This window comes from Chlorocebus sabaeus, chromosome 8 (genome assembly GCF_047675955.1).
Source record: "Chlorocebus sabaeus isolate Y175 chromosome 8, mChlSab1.0.hap1, whole genome shotgun sequence".
NCBI classification, from domain to species: Eukaryota; Metazoa; Chordata; class Mammalia; order Primates; family Cercopithecidae; genus Chlorocebus; species Chlorocebus sabaeus.
This window is the reverse complement of record NC_132911.1, coordinates 93,804,149-93,827,379: the sequence shown is the minus strand read 5'-3', so window position 1 is coordinate 93,827,379 and position 23,231 is coordinate 93,804,149. Positions and strand designations below refer to the sequence as shown.

At 39.0% G+C, this 23,231-nt stretch overlaps 1 protein-coding gene across 1 annotated transcript in view; it reads right to left on the bottom strand.

Moving 5' to 3' along the window:
- DECR1 (2,4-dienoyl-CoA reductase 1) overlaps positions 1-22,939 on the bottom strand; it is a 45,129-nt gene extending 22,190 nt beyond the window's left edge. Inside the window, exons 1-5 of the mRNA XM_008001045.3 lie at positions 22,759-22,939; positions 7,329-7,531; positions 6,443-6,500; positions 6,237-6,323; positions 4,352-4,499 (exon numbers count right to left, since the gene is read on the bottom strand). Of these exons, the coding sequence (XP_007999236.3) occupies positions 4,352-4,499; positions 6,237-6,323; positions 6,443-6,500; positions 7,329-7,531; positions 22,759-22,827 (565 nt within the window). The 5' untranslated portion in view covers positions 22,828-22,939. The remainder of the gene's footprint in view (positions 1-4,351; positions 4,500-6,236; positions 6,324-6,442; positions 6,501-7,328; positions 7,532-22,758) is intronic.
- Positions 22,940-23,231: the final 292 nt, after the last annotated feature.

The window sequence follows — 23,231 nt, the reverse complement described above, 5'->3', positions numbered from 1 at the left end:
AAACACCAAAAGCAATGGCAACAAAAGCCAAAATTGAGAAATGGGATCTAATTAAACTGAAGAGTTTCTGCACAGCAAAAGAAACTACCATCAGAGTGAGAATATTTTTACAAGAATATTTTTACAATCTACCCATCTGACAAAGGGCTAATATCCAGAATCTACAAAGAACTTAAAGAAATTTACAAGAAAAAAATCAAACAACCCCATCAAAAAGTGGGCGAAGGATATGAACAGACACTTCACAAAAGAAGACATTTATGCAGCCAATAGACACATGAAAAAATGCTCACCATCACTGGCCATCAGAGAAATGCAAATCAAAACCACAATGAGATACCATCTCACATCAGTTAGAAGGGTGATCATTAAAAAGTCAGGAAACAAGATGCTGGAGAGGATGTGGAGAAATAGGAACACTTTTACACTGTTGGTAGGACTGTAAACTAGTTCAACCATTGTGGAAGACAGTGTGGCGATTCCTCTAGGGTCTAGAACCAGATATACCATTTGACCCAGCCATCCTATTACTGGGTATATACCCAAAGAATTATAAATCATGCTGCTATAAAGACACATGCACATGTATGTTTATTGTGGCATTATTCACAATAGCAAAGACTTGGAACCAACCCAAATGTCCATCAATGACAGACTGGATTAAGAAAATGTGGCACATATACACCATGGAATACTATGCAGCCATAAAAAAGGATGAGTTCATGTCCTTTGTAGGGGCATGGATGAAGCTGGAAACCATCATTCTCGGCAAACTACTGCAAGAACAGAAAACCAAACATCGCATGTTCTCACTCATGGTGGGAATCGAACAATGAGAACACTTGGACACAGGAAGGGGAACATCACACACTGGGGCCTGTTGTGGAATTGGGGGGAGGGGGGAGGGATAGCATTAGAAGATATACCTGATGTCAATGACCAGGTAATGGGTGCAGCACACCAACATCACACATGTATACAAATGTAACAAACCTGTATGCTGTGCACATGTACCCTAGAACATAAAGTATTAAAAAAAAAAAAGTCAGGAAACAACAGATGCTGGATAGGATGGGGAGAAACAGGAACACTTCTACACTGTTGGTGGGACTGTAAACTAGTTCAACCATTGTGGAAGACAGTGTGGCGATTCCTCAAGGATCTAGAACTAGAAATACCATTTGACCCAGCCATCCCATTGCTGAGTATATACCCGAAGGATTATAAACATGCACACGTATGTTTATTGTGGCCCTATTCACAATAGCAAAGACTTGGAACCAACCCAAATGTCCATCAATGATAGACTGGATTAAGAAAATGTCCCACATATACACCATGGAATACTATGAAGCCATAAAAATGGATGAGTTCATGTCCTTTTTAGGGACATGGATGAAGTTGGAAACCATCATTCTCAGCAAACTATCACAAGGACAGAAAACCAAACACCGCATGCTCTCACTCACAGGTGGGAACTGAACAGTGAGAACACCTGGACACAGGGCAGGGAACATCACACACCGGGGCCTGTGATGGGGTAGGGGGAGGGGGGAGGGATAGCATTAGGAGATATACCTAATGTAAATGATGTGTTAATAGGTGCAGCACACCAACATGGCACATGTATACATATGTAACAAACCTGCATGTTGTGCACATGTACCCTAGAACTTAAAGTATAATAATAATAATAACTTTAAAAAAAAGCTATCAGCAAACTAGATATAGAAGAGAACTTCCTAAAGCTGATAAAGGATATTTATGAAAACTTACAGGTAAATCATAATTAATAGTGAAAAACTAATTCCTTTCCTCCATGTATTTGATTTGTTCTTAATAGTAGGAACAAGCAGAATCTAAGTTTTTACCACTACTATTCAATATTTTAGTGAAGGTCCCATCCAGTAAAATAAGGCAAGAAAGAAAATAAAAGGCTTATCAATTGGGAAGGAAAATATAAAAAATGTCTTTTTTTCATTATCAGTATTACCAATGTAGAAAATCCAAAGGAATCTAAACAAACAAACAAACAAACAAACAAACAACTGTAATAACCATTGAGTTTAGCAAGCTCCTAGGGAAAACATCAATACACAAAACTAATCCATTGTATTTCTAAATACTACAAGAAAAGAACCAGAAAATACCATTTAGAAAACAGTGCCATTTGCAATAGCACCAAAAATTTAGAGAAAGTTAACAAAACTTGTACAATGCCTGTGCAAAACACTGCTGATAGAAATTAAAGAAGACCTAAATAAATGGTGCAAGATTGGAAGACATGATATTGTTAAAAATGTCACGCTTCAGTTCCTTGACTGTCGATCCAGTACCAGGACAAATCTTTTATCGTTTACTCCCCTCAGTCCAGTGGTCCAAGTTCCCAAGCTCTGTCAGCTTATAGCATCAATAACTGACAGGAATCTTGGAAGAATAAAAACTGGCTTCCATCTTTTAAAAAGGTATCTTATCTAATATATTTTTAACAAAGCCCATAGAATTTTAATCCAATGTGATGAACAAGAATGGATCAGAGTCTATGTTAAAATGAAAGACAATAATGAGGAAAGAAGGGAGAGTCAGAAATCGAGTGTCACAGAGATGAGCAAGGGAAGAAATAAGGGACAATGAGGCAAAGAAGGACAAAGAAACAAAAGAGACAGATGAAGAGAGAAACAGAGAACTAAAAATGAGGCACTGACAGAGGCAGAGCAGTAGAGAATGAGATTGAGACATGAGCAAGGGGTAGGGTGAGAGAATCAGAGGCAGAGACACAGGAGAGATACACAGATCAAGGTTCCTCAGACAGAGAAGGGAAGAGAGAGGAGTCACACTCTTCCCTGTCCCCCTTCCCACTCCTATCCATCTTCCCGCTCCCCACGGAAAAAAAAAAAAAATCAAATCAAACACTTATCATCCAAACTCCAATTACAAATCACATCCATTCTGCCGTCATGGAAATGAGTAACCAGGAATTTCAATTTCAATGAGTGCATAGAAAGGATGGAAGCTATTAGTGTATGTGTGTGAGCAGGCAGACACACACACACACACACACAGCTAGTGCCTCTGTAGCATTTCTCTGCTCCTACACCCTATCTCAAGCTGGTGCTAGGATCACCTGCACTGCACAAAAGAAGAAATTGAACCTTGTAAGGCAAAGGTTTCTGAACCAGAGGGAGGAACCTGGCCAGCTCCATGCCCTCTTTCCTCCCCTCAGCCCTCAAAGGACACCCTCTGAGGAGCATGAGAACTCTTCCTTATTTTCCTTGTTTAGAATACTCTCCACCTTCTCTCAGAAAATACCCCCATCCTTCAAGTTCCCCGAATTATTCAGGGACAGAGTCTTGTCCACCTCTGCTTTGAGCATGAGTATAGGGCCTGCTACCCAAAAGTCATTAGTAAGTGTCTGTCAGGTGAAAAAATGTATGCTGGTTCTAGATATATGTGAATATACACACATATATATATTAGACATGTTTGCTATTCATGTACCTATGAACTTTTGTAAAGTAATTCATTCGTAATACTAACAAAAATGTTCTCCTAGTAAGTTACTTCTAAATCTATCTTCCCTCCAGTGTTTTTAATTTCAGTGGTATTAACGTCATTCAGACTCTTCATCCCATCTGAAAACACTCTCATCAAATCAATAAGGCCTGTTGATCTCATCTTCTAAATATCTTCTACTTTATCTCCCATGCAATCTAGCCACATGCTAAAAGAAAAATCAAATCCTCCTGAATAGCACTCCTTTCATCATCCATCTTGTTGTCACTAACCTTTCCAATCAAGTCACATTCTTTGCTCCACCTTCAATGGAAATCCACACAAAAATACTTACCATTTCTTTCAGAATTAACATTAAACTCCTTATTTTGGTATTGAGAACTTTCCCAATTACACTCCAACTCACCTTCCCAAAGTCATTTCCTACTCCTCTCCCCATCTCTAATAACATCAAGTTTTTCATCATTCCCTATGTAAGTATGCTCCTCCTCTCCACCAGGCCTCTATCCATGGACATTTACATGTCCTTTCCCTCCTCTTTCTCTACATCTAGATCTTTGAACTTCCAGCTTAAGTTGCATCTTGTTCCTCAACCTGATCACTGACCCTAAAGAGAGTTAGTCATTCCTGTCCCTGGATTGCCAATGCACTTGAAACATACATTTATTACTGCTCAAATTGTAATATATAGCTATTATTCAAATATCATTTTTCTCCATTACATTGTGAGTTCTACAAGTGTAGACTGTCTCATTGACTTTTAAAGTATCACAGAGCTTAGCACAGAACCTTGCACACATAGGAGTCAAATAAATATGAGAAAAGCAAATAAACATACCTTTCTGTGCTTTAATTAGTTGTTTTCCAATTTCTAGTGTCACAAAGGCTGTGCCATTTAGAACTATGTCAGTTATGGTTTTCCAAGCATTAGGAGAAAGTCTTTCAGTAGGAGAAATAAAATTCCCTGCTGCATTGTTTATCACAATCTAATGAATGGACAAGGCAAGTTACAGAAACTTTAGATGAGGAAAAACATTTTCTCTGCAGGGTTTTTGTTTCTGAAATGTATTAATAGAAATAATACAATAAAGTTGAAGTTCACAGTTACCTACGAAACAATACCATGAGATTTGGTAGTCTGAGTCTGTGAAAACCTCCTATGTCAGTTACCAAATTTCAGAATCCTAAGCCGTCTTTAAATTAGGGTAGATTCTGTTATTAAGAAAACTAAAAGGGTGCAGGGGCTCATGCCCGTAATCCCAGCACTTTGGGATGAGTTCAAGACCAGCCTGGGCAACAAAGCAAGACCTCATTTCTACAAAAATTTTCTTTTAAAAATTAGCTGAGTGTGGAGGCATGTGCCTGTATTCCCAGCTACTTAGGAGGCTGAGGTGGGAGTACTGCTTGAGCCCAGGAGGTCAAGGCTCCGCTGAGCCATGACTGTACCACTTGCATACCAACCTGAGTGACAGAGCAAGACCCTGTCTCAAAATAAATGAATAAAATTTTAAAAGGTAAAAAAAAAAAAAAGAAAATTAATACAGATAAACATATTTACCATGTGACTCTTTTATTTCAAAGATCTCAAGAAACGCCTTTTTGTTTCTGGTGTTATTTTAGTTTAACTTAACCAAAGCAGCTTGTGGTTGATGATCTATTTACCACCAATAAAGATTCTGGCTAGTTCTACAGGAGATTCAATGTTATTGGTTCTGAAAATATCTTTATCATAGAAAGTGCTATCTTTGAGACTACTGGAAGAAATGGCTTCTCTCCAGTAAATGTACCAAGCAACAGCAAAATATTCATGCATATTTCAGGTATTAAAAGGAGAAATTTTGAATTTCTTACAGTTTTTCATGTTTATATTGTTCTCCACTGAGGAAGACAATCAAAAGTTATTAGCAGAAGCAAAAAGCATCAATCATTTAAACTCAATGCTGTGCTCTTGGATAACTGCTCTGGTTATTTCATAATCTTATTAAATAAAGTGAAATCAAGTTTGTTTTCCGATCAATCATAAATGGATTCTTTAAGTATTCCTGAAAGGAAGTCGTGTAGCGGTCTTTCTACTCCGTTCTTTGCTTTAGCAGAACTGGCATTTTCCTAGGGACAGAAAATAGGTGCTTCTCAACACAGCACTTGCTCATATTGAGGTAGGAGGGGGGCCTAATTCTGGAGGCAGAGCTCCAGCACAGGACCAGATTGAGGACTAGTTAAACCAAGTCCTAGATGAAAGCACCCCCTCTTTAGACATAACCACCAATGCACTATGTTTGTTTACCATTGCCATGGCAATGCCAGCAAGTTACTGCCCTTTCCATGGCAACGAACTGATAACTCAGAAGTTACCAACCCTTTTCTAGAAATTTCTGCATAAACCCAGTTAATTTGCATGTAATTAAAAATGGGTACAAATATGACTATAAAACTGCCTCTCAACTGCTATGCCCAGCACATTGACCATGGGGTTGCCCTGCTCTGAAGGAACAGTCACAAATCCATTCCACTGCTGCTGCTGCTTCAGAAAAGCTGTTCTCTTCTACCACCAGTTCATCCTTGAATTCTTTCCTGGGTAAAGCCAAGAACCTTCCCAGGCTAAGCCCCAGACTGGGACTTGCCTGTCCTACATCAATATCAACATTTTATTTCCTTTGTACAAGTTGTTGGGTGTTATCAACATCAAGTGTCTGGCAGTTCGGCTTCGTCATCACTACACTTACATTAGGATGTCCGGCAACTTTGATCAGTTCTAACACAGTGTTTTGAACCATATCAGGATCCCTCACATCACACTGAATTGCATGAACCTGCAAAATAACAAAAAGAAAATGACATTTTCCAGGTTTCTTAAACCAAACACATGAACAAATTATTTGAACATGTTATAATTCCTAAATCTAAATTAAATAACTGATTTTTAATGTACCTTATTTCCAGTTTGAGAAGAAATTTGTTCTGCGGCAGCTTTCAAAACATCCATCTTCCTAGAAATAAACACCTTGTATGACTTCATATTATATTTTTCAATTTCATAAATTGAAGAATACAGAGAATCCATAGCTTAAAGAAAAGCATTTCTGAGAAAGTATAGATGTTATTTATATACAAAAATCAACATGAATTTTTCTAAAAGTCAAATTTAGATCATTTTTATATATTTGATACTAATTTATTGAATTAGTCACTTTTAAACCAGTTACTTTAACATTATCTACTCACAGATTTAAATTATTCCTTAATAAGCCAGCTTTACAAAGAAAATATATTCATGGTTTAATGTTTAATGTTTAATTAAAGCAGTAGCCGTAATCATTCCCACTGAAGACAAAGCAACCTCCACGTAGTGCTTTAAAAAAAAAAAAAAAAAAAAAAAAGTTTCTTTTGAGACAAGGTCTCACTATGTTGCCCAGCTGGTCTCAAATTCTGGGCCTCAAGCGATCTTCCTGCCTCAGCTTCCCAGTAGCTGCGATTACAGGCACACACCACCCCACCTGGCTGCATGTCAAGCTTTTTAACTTCATCTTCATGTACAGAAAAAGAAATATTCTACCACTGAATTGGGGAAATTAAAATAATGAAAATTGTGGATGTTTACCCAAACATCAGTTCCACAATTTTCATTGTTTCTTTCATCTCAAATAGTACCTGACTTTTTCAAAACGATTTATTTAAATAATCTAAAGAATATTTCTAGTATTTCATATAAGATTAAGATGCTAATCAAACAACTCGGGCGAACAGTGTTTTCAATACTATGGCACAGAATAGTTTCTTCAAAAGCATCACCAATAGGCTTGAGGTAAGGGACTTACCGGCTGGCTATCACGCACTGAGCACCTAGGCTGGACAGAAGAGCCGTCATTCCTTTACCAAGGCCAGTACCTCCCCCAGTAATGAATGCCACTTTTCCTTGAAAACTGTTAGGTGGTAGCATCGCTTTTTGAAGGGGTGGAAAGAATTTAGACTGCAAAGCTTCAGTGTTTTGATATAATATTTTTGTCCCATAACTGAAAAACTAAAAGGGGAAAAATGAATTGAAATTTGCATACATATATTTCCAAAAAACAGATGAATTTTTTAAAACATGCTCTTGAATTTAATAGTAATCAAATTCTTGTATTAACACAAACTCTTTGCAAACATATTGGTATTGTACTTAATTATTATTCTTTGCTTTCTGATTTAAAAAGAACAGGCTCTGGAGCTGGATTACATAGCACAGAATTTTCTCCCAAGCTGTATAACCTTCAGCAGGTTATTTGACCTCTCTGTGCCTCAGTTCCTTCATCTACAAAATGAGGACAATAAAATAAATTTCTTCATATGGCATTGTGAGGATTATATGAGTTATTATAGGTAAAGCACCTAGAGCAGTGTGTAGCATATAGTAAGCACTACAAATGCTTACATTATTATCTGCAGGTGTTTTACTTAAATTTAATTTTGTTGTGTTTTGGTTTGGTTTTTGTTTTTTTGTTTTTTTGAGACAGAGTCTCGCTCTGTCACCAGGCTGGAGTGCAGTGGCATGATCTTGGCTCACTGCAACCTCCACCTCCCGGGTTCAAGCGATTCTCCTGCCTCAGAGTAGCTGGGATTACAGGAACGCGCCACCATGCCCAGTTAAATTTTTGTATTTTTAGTAGAGACGCGGTTTCACCATGTTGGCCAGTATGGTCTCGGTCTCCTGACCTCATGATCCGCCTGCCTCAGCCTCCCAAAGTGCTGGGATTACAGGCATGAGCCACTGCACCCGACCAAATTTAATTTTTTAAAAACTAACATAAAGCATTTTTGTCTTTCAACAAAAATAATCTGGATAAAAATCACTTCTTTCCACCTTTGAATCGCTGAAGAAAATTGTTAAAAATTCTCTATAAGGTTTATTAAATCAAATGCCTCTTCACATGCTAGCTTCTGGCCACAAAACATAAAACAGAATATTTCTGTTATTTATTTTAAATGGAGGGAAAAATCAATACATTTCAGAGTAAAAAATATTTATATTGCCCTATTTTATATGTAACAGCTTGTACTTACGTTACATGCAAACATCACTGCCATTCTCTCACATATAATCATAAAACAAACTTTAGGTATTTAATAAAATGAACAATAGGAGCTAACATTCATTAAGTGGTTACCACCTGCCAGGATTACATATTAAACTATTTAATCTTCCCAACAACCACATGAAATAGGTTATTAGTTTTATCCTGTTGTACAGAAAGGGCTCAGAGTGATAAAAAATATATATATTGCCAAAGTTGCAGAACTACAGTTCAAACACAGACTGACAGGCTCCAGAGCCTTCTCTGATAACCAGCTTACATATTCCTCTGTCTATTCTCTGAGATCCTGCTAAGCTTAATGATCACACCAGGGAGATGTTATGTGATATTCCATTAGGTTATGGTGGCAAGATTAAAACTCCAGTTAAAACTCCAGAAGCTGCCATTTCCTTCCAGAGTATTCCTGTAAGCTAAATAGACTGTCATCAGTTGATTCAGGATATCTTGAAATTTATCCTAAGGAAAGAATAAGAAATGTGGTCAATGATTTAGAACGAGGCTGCTCATCAACTGGAAACTGCACAAGAAAATGTTTATAATGTGATGTTAAATGAAAAAAAAAAAGAAACAAATATACAGTATGTTTTTAACTACAAATAAAAATATATGCTTAGAAAAAAAGACTAGAAGGAAATAACAACAGTAAGTAGTAGATTCAATATTTACCATACAGTCCTCAAAACAGCTCTATAAGGTAAACTCTATTGTTACTCCTATTTTATAGATGAAAAAAATTGAAGCACAGAAAGGTCAAGTAGCTAACTTCTAAAAATAAATAATAATAGGGAATAAAGACTTAAATCCAGTATCTGACTTCACAGTCCACCCATTACTTTACAGTTATGGCTAAGTGATGAGATTATAGATAATTATTTGCTTTTTTTGTTTGTTTGTTTGATTGGCTTTTAGTACTTTCCAAATCTATCCAGTAAGTATGATTAGATCTTTATAAGCAGAAAAAAAGTTACTGAAAGACAAAATTTGAGATCATGTATAAAATAATTGAAGATACATTTGTAAATCTTGTTATGCTCCATAGTCATCATATTTATTTTAGCTTCATATTGACAAAGCATTTTCTTTTCATATCCTTTTGCCAAAGCACAGTAATCCAAGCAACTCCACAATAATCTTTTTCTACATAAGTGGCAGTTTTCCTTAAGGCTGCCACCTGCCTTCAGAACTATTACATTAAGATGATGAATCAACAAGTTTACTCAAATAGAATGGTAAATCTGTCGTTAATAATAATGAAAAAAGTATTCTAATTTTCTGAAGGCTTTACCATAATTTTTAACTTTTTAATGTTAATGTGTATAGGGGATTTGATGTGGGACTTCATGAAAATAATTAAACAAGATATTTGCATACAAACTTTATTTTTAAATTTATTTTAAAACATTTCCTCAACCTCCTCACTGGTAGAGAAAAGGATAGAAAGGTAAAAATGTCACATGTGATAAAAATAATTCCTAGTGTCTACAATGTAACAAGTTATTACGTAGCACTTTTTTATCTTATATGATCTGATCAATATTAACCTTATGATTCCACTTCCCCACCAAAGTGAAGAAATTGATAAGCTATTTTAATTCTCATTACCCCCTAACAATACACAGCATGTTAATATAAATTCAAGCCATCTTCTCTGCCTAAAAGGAAGATGTTCATTTCAACATTAAGACCCACTGAGATGATCAGATGTCACAGGATCACATCATACTCAATCCCCTGTTTCTACAAAGCATCCTTAATAACCTGAAACAGTATTTTGGTTGGGCTTTTTTGAATTATAAAAAGTGGATACCAAACAGGCTTTTAAAGATTTTCAAGTCCTGCTTTATGGTTTTTAGAGAAATAACCTTTTTTCAAAAATGTAAATAACACCTTTCATATCAAGATTGATTTCTCTGGAGATCTTTAGTGACCTAAAATTCTTAAAACTTTCTAGAGTCTTCCAACTTTGGCAATACACAATTATTTTTTAGTTACAAGCTCTAAATCTCTCCCACAAAAAATTAGCTATCACCCACCTTCCTCATCATACTCATCCCTCTCCCACATCATATAAACAATAGCTTCCTCCTTCATGTATTCCAAAATTACAGCATCTAAACTAATAAGACATGATCACACTTTTAATCTTCAAAATGGCAATTCTGAGAGTCTTGACACTGCACCTTCCCCTCAAGGATAAGGACTGTATATCCGTGAAATATATACCTAAATTACTTAGGTATAATTTGGCTAATCTAAAATGTCTAGGGTATCTCAAACAGAAGTAGATTAGTGATTCTAGGCCAAATATGTTTTGTTATCCTGCCCAAATTTTTTAAAACTTGAGCCAACATTTAGATAATGGAAGAATTCACATAAGAGTCAGAAGCTCTACCAATACTTGGGCACACCTTCCCACATGATTAAGAATGACTATGACAGCCCTGTTGAGACAAGGTCTGAGCTCTGCCCAGCCCTGACTCACACACGAAAAGTGAGCCCTTTTCACTGGGTGGCCTTTCATAAACAGGGCCTTCAAGGACTTCAGGCATCTGAGTATGTGACTCCTAGATGCCTAGTCTAAGTAACATACAAGAAACCAAAACAAAAAAAAACGAAAGAGGAAGCAAGGCCTTTTTTTTTTTTTTTTTTTTTTTACCATAACTAAATTTCATGTAAAAGAAATTTCTACAAAAATAATTGTTTAATGTGCTAGGTCCATTATTAAGAAGATCCAATTTCAAATATAAAAAATTCATAAAATAACAGACTCTGTAATCCCAGCACTTTGGGAGGCCGAGATGGGCGGATCACGAGGTCAGGAGATCAAGACCATCCTGGTTAACACGGTGAAACCCCGTCTCTACTAAAAAATACAAAATATTAGCCGGGCGTGGTGGCGGGCGCCTGTAGTCCCAGCTACTCGGAAGGCTGAGGGAGGAGAATGGCGTGAACCCGGGAGTCGGAGCTTGCAGTGAGCTGAGATCCGGTCACTGCACTCCAGCCTGGGCAACAGAGTGAGACTCTGTCTCAAAAAAAATAAATAAATAAATAAATAAAAATAACAGACTCTCATATGGGAGTTGTGAGGCTAAATGAATTATCTTTTGAGCACTTAGTTTAGCTATTTATCATCACCATCATCATCGTCATCATCATTATGGATGGGTCCTCCACATTAAAATTCCATTCCTCCAAAACATGGATGCCTTCCAAAGTCAAAAAGACAAAAATCAAACTCTTGAGCATGGCATTCAAGCCACTGGACAATATGGTGCCAATGTATTAATACTTTCCTCGCCCCACCTCGTGACTGGTCTGCCATGTAGAAGTAAACTCTACACTTACCAAGCCCTCAGCATTCCAAAAACTTGTCAACTACTTTCACCTTCTGGCCTTTGCTCCTTCTTTCTCACTGACCTGAACCAACCACTGTCTTTCTCAACCCAGCAGAATTGGCCTTCAAAACCAGACAACATTGTCAATATCTCTGTCAACACTTTTTAAATGGCACCCTATTAAAAACAGGCAAATGGAAGGTTTCCAAATTGGCCTGCTAACCCATACCAACGTATCAGGATGCTCAGGAAGCCAGGGACACTACCTTATATTCATCACTACAGTACAATTTCTGGCACCAATTAGGCATGCGGTAAATGCTTGTCTTACTGAATGTAACATTTGGTTGGCCATCCCAAGAACAGAAAATCTAAATCATCAGGCTGGGCGTGGTAGCTAACGCCTGTAATCCCAGCACTTTGGGAGGCTGAGGCAGGTGGACCACCTGAGGTCAGGAGTTCGAGACCAACCTGGCCAACATGGTAAAACCCCATCTCTACTAAAAATACAAAAATTAGCCAGGCGTGGTGGCATGCGCCTGAAGTCCCAGCTATTCGAGAGGCTGAGGCAGGAGAATTTCTTAAACCCAGATAGTGGAGGTTGCAGTAAGCCAAGATCGTGCCACTGCACTCCAGCCTGAACAACAGAGCAAGACTCCCTCTTAAAAAAAAAGAAAAGAAAAGAAAATCTAAATCAATCTATGTTAAGAATTGAGTTACTTGCAAATAGAAAAACTGGGCAAAGGGCTTAGAAAGGTACTCCACACAAACAAAAAACAAATATACAACCATATTTATAACTAAATAAGCATATTTAAACAAAAGGAGACATAATTTTTCTCTTACTAGACCAGTAAGGTTCAAATTTTATCATATATAATACAAGAAACAGCTGATTAAAGCCATTGTTACAGCCTGTTGATAAGAATTCTGGCAACTTCTTAGGAGGCCAATCTGGCAACACTTTTTAAAATGTTAGATACAAATACTCTTTGACCCAGCAAATCCACATGCAGGAATTTATCTAAAATATATATATACTCATTCATCTGGGAAAGAAGCAGGGGGAAAAGTAGCTATGATCAAAGATATATATTAAGATGAAAATGAAATTAACAATTCTGTTTATAATCATATTGAAAAGAATACTAATACATTTAATAAAAGAAGTACAAGACTTATAAATTGAAAACTACAGAACATCATTAAGAAATTAAAGACCTAAGTAAATAAAAAGACATTCTATGTTAATGGATTGGAAAGCTTAATTTTGTTAAGAGGACAATACTTCCTAAATTGATACACAGATTCAACAAAATCCCTATCGAAATCCTAATCAGCTTTTTGTGAATGTCGACAAGCTTATCCTAAAATTGGTATGAAAATGCAAGAGACTCAAAATAGCCAAAGAGATTCAATAAAACATTGTTTGTAATAGAAAGACTACAAAACAATCTATGTGTGTTTCCTTAGGGGACACACCCAATGAATTAGAGCACATCTATACAACAAAATACTGTTATATGGATCTATTATCTACCAAAAGAAGGAGCTAGAATGTATATGCTGACTGTAAACATTGCTATAGATGTATCATTTTTTAATTATTGAATAAGTATGTGTTGGATACCAACAATGTGAGACATTATGTGTTAAGTGTAAAACTCAAGGTAGAAAAATCCATGTAACATGCTCCCATTCGTGTGGTTTTTTAAAATGAGGATATCTTCATACATATGTTGACATATGCACAAAAACCATCAGAAGTATCCACAAGAAACTATTCATAGTAATAACCATAGTAATAATAACTTTATGACACTGTCACTGCATATTCTTTTGTATTGCTTGAATGTTCAACATGTTCATAATTTTTTTTTTCATTAACAATAGCTAACACAAAATCGAATCATATAGGCAAGCACACAATATGAGAAGTGCGTAGAAGAAAACAGAGCAAGAAAAAAAATGGCATAGAATCAATTTCATGATAAGGACATATACCTTACTTGAAGCATAACCACTCTATATTAAACACTAAAGTGTGAACTATATTTATACAAATAATGAAATATTTCCATATCTATTTTGTTGGAGCTTCTAAGCATCTGTTGGTTCAGGCTGAATGAATATTTTTGAGATCAAATTTACTCCAACTCAAATTCACATAAGAGTTTTGCAGACTGGGACTTAACTGTCATATTAAAATGTCAGCATGGTAAACACTGGACAACAGTATTTTTCAAAGGACGAGTTTGATAAATGTACATCTGCATTCTCAAAACACCTTATGTACTCCCTGAACACAGGAAGCCTTCCATAGCTACTTCCCAATTTATTTTGTCCGATTGCTAGAAGGCACTTTTCTGTGCCATGCATGCATTCTTTCCAACGGCCAGACCACTGCCACTTCAGCAGAGTGTATGTGGTCCTTAGATGGAGGCATCTGCAAATACAAGGGATAGTTAGGTGGAATGTTCTACTGGATGTTCCAGTGCAGAAAAGGACAGTCTTGCAGAATGAAGAACTGTCTCACCCCAAATGCCAATAGTTGCCCTGCAGACATTAAAATAACTGAATACCACACCGAAGGTTTGCCAAAGGCCTTGTTAACTCATGCTCCATGACTGTGTAGATTGCTTAAGCACATCGGCCTACTCCTTAACTTATAGTAGGGCACTGAACAGAGGCCACTGATATTCTCAGCTTCTGCAGAGCACAGATCTTGTTGCCACAGCAACATGAAGGTAAGGCTGAACAAATATAAAAGAAACTGCCTAGCTGGACTCCAAGCTCCAATGGCTAAGCTGAATTATGCAGTTGCCAGGAGCAAGACAGAAATTACATTTTTGAGTAATGATACATTTTATATCAGTGAACATGAGTCCTTGAAAATGTCGGTGCTCTATGCTCTAGGGTGTACATCTCATTTTAGTACAGTGCCTATCTGTCTGCAGTTAGATGCAGACCAAACAGATGCTTCCCCAATACTACAAAATAAAAACAGATGAAATCACACAGCTAAGAGGCAATTTGAAATTTTCAGCTAGGGTCTTCACTCCTGCCTGCCTCTGATTTGAGTCATCTCTTATTGATCCCCTATCATGTTAACCAAAACTATAATGACAATCTTTTTTAAACCAAAAATTAGAATCTCTGCTCTTGCAAAGAGTTTTGATTTGAGAATTTGCTTACATGAAAAAGTATTAGGGATAAACATGACATTATGATGGATATAGAGTTTATTCATTTATTCATTTTAAGCAAGTGTTTATTGAGCATATATTACACCCCAGGCACTGTTCTAGGCATGGCAGTACAGCAGCAAAAAAAAAAAAAAAAAAGACACAATATTCTATTCTCAGCAAGATTATCCTTGAGGAAATGAGGGATACAGAAATTAAGTTAAATACGTAGTATATTAAAAGTTGGTATGTAGTGTGGGGAAAAAATAAGGCAGAGATTAGGGATAGAGCATTGCTACTTTAAATAGAGTCATCAGCAAAGGCCTCATTGAGAAGGTGACATTGGAGCAAAGACGTGAAGGAGAAGAATGAATCATAGGGTTTTAGGCAAAAGGGATTGGGAGCAAAGGCCCTAAGCAGTGGGCATGCTCATGGATGGGGTAATAGTCAGGAAGCCAGTGTGGCTGCAGAAGAAGGAAGGAGGGAGACAGGGGCAGGAGAAGAGGTCAGTGAGGTAAAGGGGACTGGACCATGCAGGCTGAGTCAGCCACTGTGGAGACTCAGGCTTTTACTCTGAGTCAAGTGCGAAACATCTTCTAAGTTTTGAGGACAGAAGGGACATGATCTGCCTGAAGTTTTAAGGGATTGTTCTGGCTGCCATAGAGTGTAGAGGGCAAGGTTGGAAGCAGGGAAACTACTAGGACACTTGTATAACAGGCCAGGCAAGAGATGGTGATGCTTAGCCCAGGATGCTATCATGTGAACTGGTGGGAAGTTAGGAAATAAAACGACTTGCAAGAACAAAGGTCCCCAAAAATGAGGACGTAATGAGTTACCACTGTACCTAATATTGTCTGGTCCAATTATTTCTTCTTTTTTTAAGGTTTTATTAATACATAACATTTTTACCTATTCGTGGGGTACATGTGGTATTTTATTCCATGCATAGAATATGCAATGATCAAGTCAGGGTATTCAGGATATCCACTAGATCCACGATGTCTTCTTGCCTCATGCCCAACAACATGAGCTTGGGCTTTTGTTCTTGATCTATTTTATCACATTTTTGCCTATTTCATTAAAAGCATATAAACAGTTCTCCTGTTTACTGAAAAGAACTGAGATAGACTTTTCTATCTCTCACCTTTACCTCAATATCCCTGATACATCTGCACTGCCTTTGTGTTCTAGAAACATTAAGATTTAACTGTGAGCCAGAAAAAAGGAAATGGAGACCCCATCAGACAGAAGTCATTAGTCTAGGTGAGAGACACTAAGGGCAGCAGAAATTAAGAGAAGACAACACATTCCACACACACTTAAAATGTAAATTAGTCTGAACCCAGAAGCCAACCAGCTAGACCTGGTGAGTAAGGTGAGGTCTGCGGAAGGTAACTGAGTTCTAGTTTTAAGTGACTGCATGCAGAGTAATGCTGTAACTGAAATGACTGGGTTGGCATGAGAAGACCAAGTTGGAGCACTGAGGATAATGAGTTCTGCATTAGAAATGCTGCACCTGGGATGCTTCGGGAATAGTCAGGTAGAGATATCTAAGCTGCAGTAGGAAATACAGTTTTGAAGCACAGAGAATAAATCAGGGCTAAAGGTAAATGGCAACATCATTTCATCATTCCAGCAATTATGAAAGCCTACAGTTCTATCACTGCTTTCATGTTACAATGCAATGTGAGAGTTTCCCAGACTGCAAGGGATCAAAGTGCAGTTGACTTTTTATTCTAGACTTATTTATCATTACCCTGGCACTTCGATCTCAGAATGATTCATCAACTTAGAAAGAGCAGTGGACAGCTGAGAATGCTGATCATTTTCTACCTAGAATTTTCTGCAAAAACTAAAAGTTGCTAAACATCAATGGCATGCTTTCTACCATGGGCTGTAAGAAACTCTGGATAACTTTAAATTCCCTCCTCTTTTGATGTCATTATCATGACCTTTGGGAGATATCTGAGATCTAGATTTTTTTTGTAATACTATAAAGTTAGCTTTGTAGTTTGGGCAGGAAGTTTGTTTGAAATTTCTTCAGATGCATACTTAAGCTACAAGGCCAAGATTCATCCACTAACCCCACCCCCACCACCTGCCCTGCCCTGCCCCACCTCGGTGACTCCCTCTCCTCCTCTTCACCTGATACATCCCATCCATCTCTAAGCCCCACACCTTTTACCTCCCCAGTGTCCCTCTCTATCCATCACCTGATTTCAAACTCCAATCTCACAATATTCACAAACATTGAGGGCCTACTCTATGTCATCTTTTAACTGATCTCCAGATGACTACCAACGGGATCATGTTACTTCTCTCCTAAGATCTTCTAACGGCTCCTGGTAGCTGCAGAACATCCAGATTCCTTTGCTCCCCACAGCATATGACTTCACGACCTAGCTCCTGCCCCTCTCTCCTGCCTCATCTCCCCTGAAATTTACACTCAGGAAAACAAAGTACTCAGGGTTCCCCAAACACGAACTCTTTCCTACCTCCCTGTCTTTACACAAATTGCTCCCTATCGTCACCCAACATTCATCATTGAAACCCAGCTGTGAGAGCTCTGGTGCCTTCCCTAACACTCCCAGGGAGAATTAACATTCTCTCCTCCACCTCTGTAGCTTAATTATCTATATACCACTTGAGGAGTCCCAGATCCTACTGACATTTCAAGAATGATGTCACTTACTCCTCTTCTCCTTCCAGTCCCCACTTAATGTCCTCACTCAAGAGAGTGGCATTGTCCTTAGTTCAGGGGCCAAAGATGGAAATTTGGGCTTTGTCTTACCCCATACATTCAAACCAAGCCCAGTTCATTTTAGTCCCCAGTAGCTCTAATGCTACACTCAGTTCAGACCCTCATTACTGGTGTTTTGATGTTTGGTCTCCCTACTTTCAGTCTTACCTGATGATATTGTATTTCTACTCACAATTTTGATGGCAACATGTCACCTCTGAGCTCAGCCCTATCTCCCATCCTCACCACCAACCAATCACCAAGGCCTCTGATTTTACCTCCCAAATATCACTCAACTTGGAGTGTCTCCAAACCCAATGCATGCCTTTGTTGAGGTCACGATCACCTCTCATCAGATGAGAGGATTACTCAGGGTTTGGCCGTTTGTCTCCACTCCCATCCCTCAGGACAAAGTGTTAACTCCTTAACACAGCTGACAGGCTGCTCACTAAGCCGTCTCTCACCTCCTGCCTCTCCGCTCTCTACTGATAACCTCCATGCTGGGCCTTCACATAGACTACTCTCCTGTCTAAAACATTCTTACATCTCTCCCTCTGGCTAACTCCTACTCATCCTTCAGGTCTCAGCTTTGATATATACCAAACGACAACACTCTCATAAAACTGGACATACTTCCCCCATGAGCAGGAGATGCTTCTTCCCCAGTCCTGACATCTCCCTACTGAGAGAAGCTCAGGTAGTACAACTCCAGTCAACCTGCTAAGGACGTTTGGATGCTTGTCCCTTGAAACCTCATGTTGAAATGTGATCCCCAATGTTGGAGGTGGGGACTAATAGGTGCCGCCTTGGTTATGGGGGTAGATCCATCACGAATGTCATAAATGTCATAGCACCATCCTCATCCTGGCAGTGGCAAGTGAGTCTGCACTCTTAGTTCCCACTAAAGCAGGCTGGGAAGACCCTCTCACTTCCATCTCTGCAAACTCCAGCTCCCCTTCACCTTCTGCCACAAGTGCAAGCAGCCTTAGGACATCACCAGATGCAGATGCTCAGTCTTGAACTTGTCCAGGCATCAGAATCATGAGCCAAACAAACCTTTTTCTTTATAAATTACCCAGCCTCAGGTGTTCCTTTATAACAACACAAACTGAGGTACAATCTGTCCCTGCAGAGACAGTTGATATGACCGGTAAATTTTGACAGGATCGTTGGGTATGAACAGTCCTCCTTGGTCTTCTTCCTCTTGGGAGCCAGCTGCCTTCAGAGGGCAATATTCCGCCTTCCTCCAGAGTTATGTAAGTCTGCCTACTTTGGGAGATGCAGCTGATGGGCCCAGCTGCCTCTCACAAACCACAATAAAAGTGATACTTTGGCTTCCACCTTTACTCATTTTTCAGACTGGAAAAAAACAGATGCTATTTATTTGGGATCCCCTCCAAAAGCAAGAACACCCAACCTAACATGCAGCACATCACACCATAACACCATTGGACTCTAAGCTTCCTGACAGCAGGGATCAGCTCTTCTTCTCACCCTTATATCCCTAGTAAGGTGCCTAGCAAAAAGTAAATGCTCAATTTTCTACATAAATAAGAAAAGCCCACCATGCCCTGTCCCCCAGCAACCTGACTGATCTCATCTCCACACGCTTCTCTGTTCCCATACTTCACCAACTCCACAATACCAAACCACTTGAATTTTTATAAATATGCCACTTCTTCACTTCTTGATACATGCTATTCCTTAGGTCTGTATTGCCATTGGGACCACACAAATTCCATCTCCTGGTTTAACAGTAGGCTACTGGGGCCACCTCCTCCATGAAGCCTACCTTGCCTCCTCTAGGTATGCAGTTTGGGTCATATATGCATTATAATACACATCTGCATCTTCACAATCTATTGATGTCTGCTGGTGACTCACTAGAGTACCATTTTTCAGATTTCTTTGACTGTGAAACATAGTAAGAAATCTGTTTTATATAGCAACATACACATGTTCATAGCAACACAGTACACATATTCATTCATGTAACAGATACTTGTTACATGTTTACTCTATGCCAAGCACTGTTCTAGGTATAAACAGTGAACAAAACAGATGAAAATATTTGCCTGCATACAGCTTATATTCCAGAATTTTACACTGAATAAAGAAATACTTAGGCTTCGAGATTTTAAAATATATATATATATATAGAAAACACATCTAGCTGGTTTTATACTGCTCCAAGACAATATTCATCATGAGAAAGCAATGAAACAAAGTTGACTACACTCTAAGGGAAAATGTGACATCCAAGTAAAATTATGCCTATCCATCCTTTTACCAGAACAGATGCCTGGAATGATGTTCACCAAATGTTAAACTTAGTTAATTCTGGGTGGCCAGTTTGAGGTCATATGTTACTTTGTTTTTTAACTGTATTGCTGAATAATAGAGGCCAGGAACCATTTTTCTAAAAATAGTGATTTTATTCTTGATAGTTACTACTTTTTTTTTTTTTTTTTGAGATGGAGTCTCACTCTTTGAGATATATAAGTAATAATATATAAAATAAAATATATATTTTATTATATATATAAATTATATGTAAAAATAAAAAATAATATATAAAAATATAAAACAAAATAAACAACCTTACTACATGAGATGAATTGAGATATACCCTATTCTATTCCAATTTTTTTTTTTTTTTTTTTGAGATGGAGTCTCACTGTATCGCCAGGTTGGAGTGCAGTAGCGCAATCTCAGCTCACTGCAACCTCCGCCTCCTGGGTTCAAGCGATTCTCCTGCCTCAGCCTCCCAAGTAGCTGGGACTATAGTCATACACCACCACACCCAGCTAACTTTTGTATTTTTAGTAGAGACAGGGTTTCACCATATTGGCCAGGATGGTCTTGATCTCTTGATCTCATGATCTGCCCGCCTCAGCCTCCCAAAGGGCTGTTTTGCTCCATTAAGTTGATTTTAAGGCCTACTCATTCGTTATTACTTGTGGCTTAAAAAACATATATAAGACTATACTGCATTGAAGGTAGGAATGTCTTTCAACCACAAATTGCCAAAGAATGCCCAACACTTAGTAGGTACTTAATTAATTAGTGTTTCCTCATAAACAACTGAATGACTGAATGTTTTCCTCAATAGAACTGAGAGCAACTTGACAGCAGTTGAGAGCAGGGCTCATATTTTTTATATCTTGAGTCCCAGGGCATAGCACAGGGCCAGACACCAAGCCAGTCCTCAATAAATACTTATTAAATTGAAATGAGGTCTACTAGTCAGCAGCACAATTTAATAGAGCAATTCACAAATAAGTTTTAAAACAAATGATACATTTGCCTTGGTTCTTGGTAACAAAAATATTCAAATTAGGGGTTTTAATTATAACAATTTGTATTTGCCCACAAAAACATGATGTTCCCTGGAACAACCTCCCACTTCACAGATGTAAACACTTCTCTTCTCCCAGGAATTCAAACTTGAGGCTACATATGCTAGGAAGGGGACAAACCACACTAACAGGTGCCTCTCTTGCCTCCCAACCTCGATCCTCAAAACTTCCACTTTTTTTTCCGCAAAGAAATTTCAAAATTGTCAGATTACAATTAAGTTTTAAATGAGTTCATTTTCTCCCTCTCAAACTGTATTGTCTAATGGTGTCAGAAGAGCTCGGATAAGGTCTGTGTGACCTTATTACTACAATCCTAATGATGTGTGTTAAAAAATAAAATCTCTGAAGACATCCCAGAGCTGTTGCAGTTTTCAAATGAGAAATGTCTCTGAGAAAGAATCAGAAAATATAGGCTTCCTTGAAAATGATCTATAACCCAGTTTTCACAGGGAGGAAAAAAAAAACAACTCAGCAAACACCTAACCCTGAACAAATCTCACTTTTTAAAAGAAAGATCTCTTACTTGAGGGAACCACCATACTAATTATTTGTATTCCTATTTGGAACTACTGCTGCCCATATTTTTGGAAAAAGAACACCATGGCTGTCTATTCTATCAAATCAAAGTAAGTTTTTTCACAGTTGAGGTATTAATTTTTCTGCCTGGCTAAAGAAAACGTGCTTTTTAGTTTACTTATTACAATTTTGTAATTTAGATGTGCGGAGGGCTTGTCTTGGATATTGCTTCTTTTTTGTTTTTGTTTCTCTTTCTTCTTCCTGTTTTCACTTGCAGTATTTTATTTCCATTATGAGTGCAATGGAGAGATGCTGACAGGAGTGTAGGCGAGAGAGAGGGGGAAGCCAGGGTGAGACAGACCTCTCCCAGCTATCCATCTGGGAAGGTGAGTCTATGAACAGCTGAGGTTTTGTTTTTGTTTCATTTTTATGAGAATTTGTTTGTATTAGTGTTTAATTCCATAACACATAGATGGGCTTTCTTCATAACAAAGTACATCAAAGACCAGTGCTCGCTCGGCCTGGTCCATCTCTCACTCCTTAAGGGACCGGCGAGGGCCATATTCTTCCCTACCTCTTCCGACCTATTTACACACAAGTTGCAAACTTGCAGAACTGTGAAAACTTCGAAAATCACGTGCCTTCCCTATTCCCCTACACACATCAGGACTTTATCTGAGAGTGGAATACGACCTGGGCCACGGTGCTCACTCCTGGCGTTGCCCTTCGCCCCGGGACCTGGTGGCCCTCTCTCTGCGCCCCAAAACGCCCTGTCCTAGCTCCCTGAGCCCCTGGGACGCCGGGTCCTCTCTTTGTGCCCCAAGACCTCCTGCCCTTTCTCTTGCGCCCCGAGATGTCCTGTCCTCTCTCCCGCGCCTCGGGTTGCTCTGTGCTCTCAGCGCTCCAGGACGCCCTGTCCTCTCTCTTTGCGTCCCGGGACGCCTTGGCCTCGCTCCCCGAGGCCCCGGGACGCCCTGTCCTCTCTCTTTGCGCATCGGGACGCCCTGTCCTCGCTCCCCGCGACCCCGGCCGCCTTACCCGCCGAGGAGCGAGGCCACAGGGCAGCCGCGACCCCAGAGAAAAGAAAACCCTGGGCTGCAGCGTCATGTTGATTCTCCGGAACTCGGGCCGGAAGGCGGCGAAGGCGGTACAGCGCAGGGGGCGGGACAAAAAGAACAAAGTTCTTGCGGCTGGGATCGCTGCCTGGGCTGCCGGGAGCTGGGACGGGGACTGGGGCCTAGGCGGCGAGGACGCCCCGCGGCCCTGACCTTCACGTTCGGGCCGAGGGCGCCGCCTAGCTCCGCCTGGCCGATGCTCTCTCCTGCTCTCTGGTCCGGCCGGGAGTGCTTTGTATAGCAGAGCACGGAGGTCTCTGTGTCCTTGAGCGGGTGGACGAAACCCTGCGCCCTGCAAAGGTTTGCAGATTGCAGCTGCGCGTCCCCTACACTGCCCACCAAGGGCGAAAACCTGTTTCAGTAATATATGTTTATCCCTTAAGTGCGTGTTTAAGT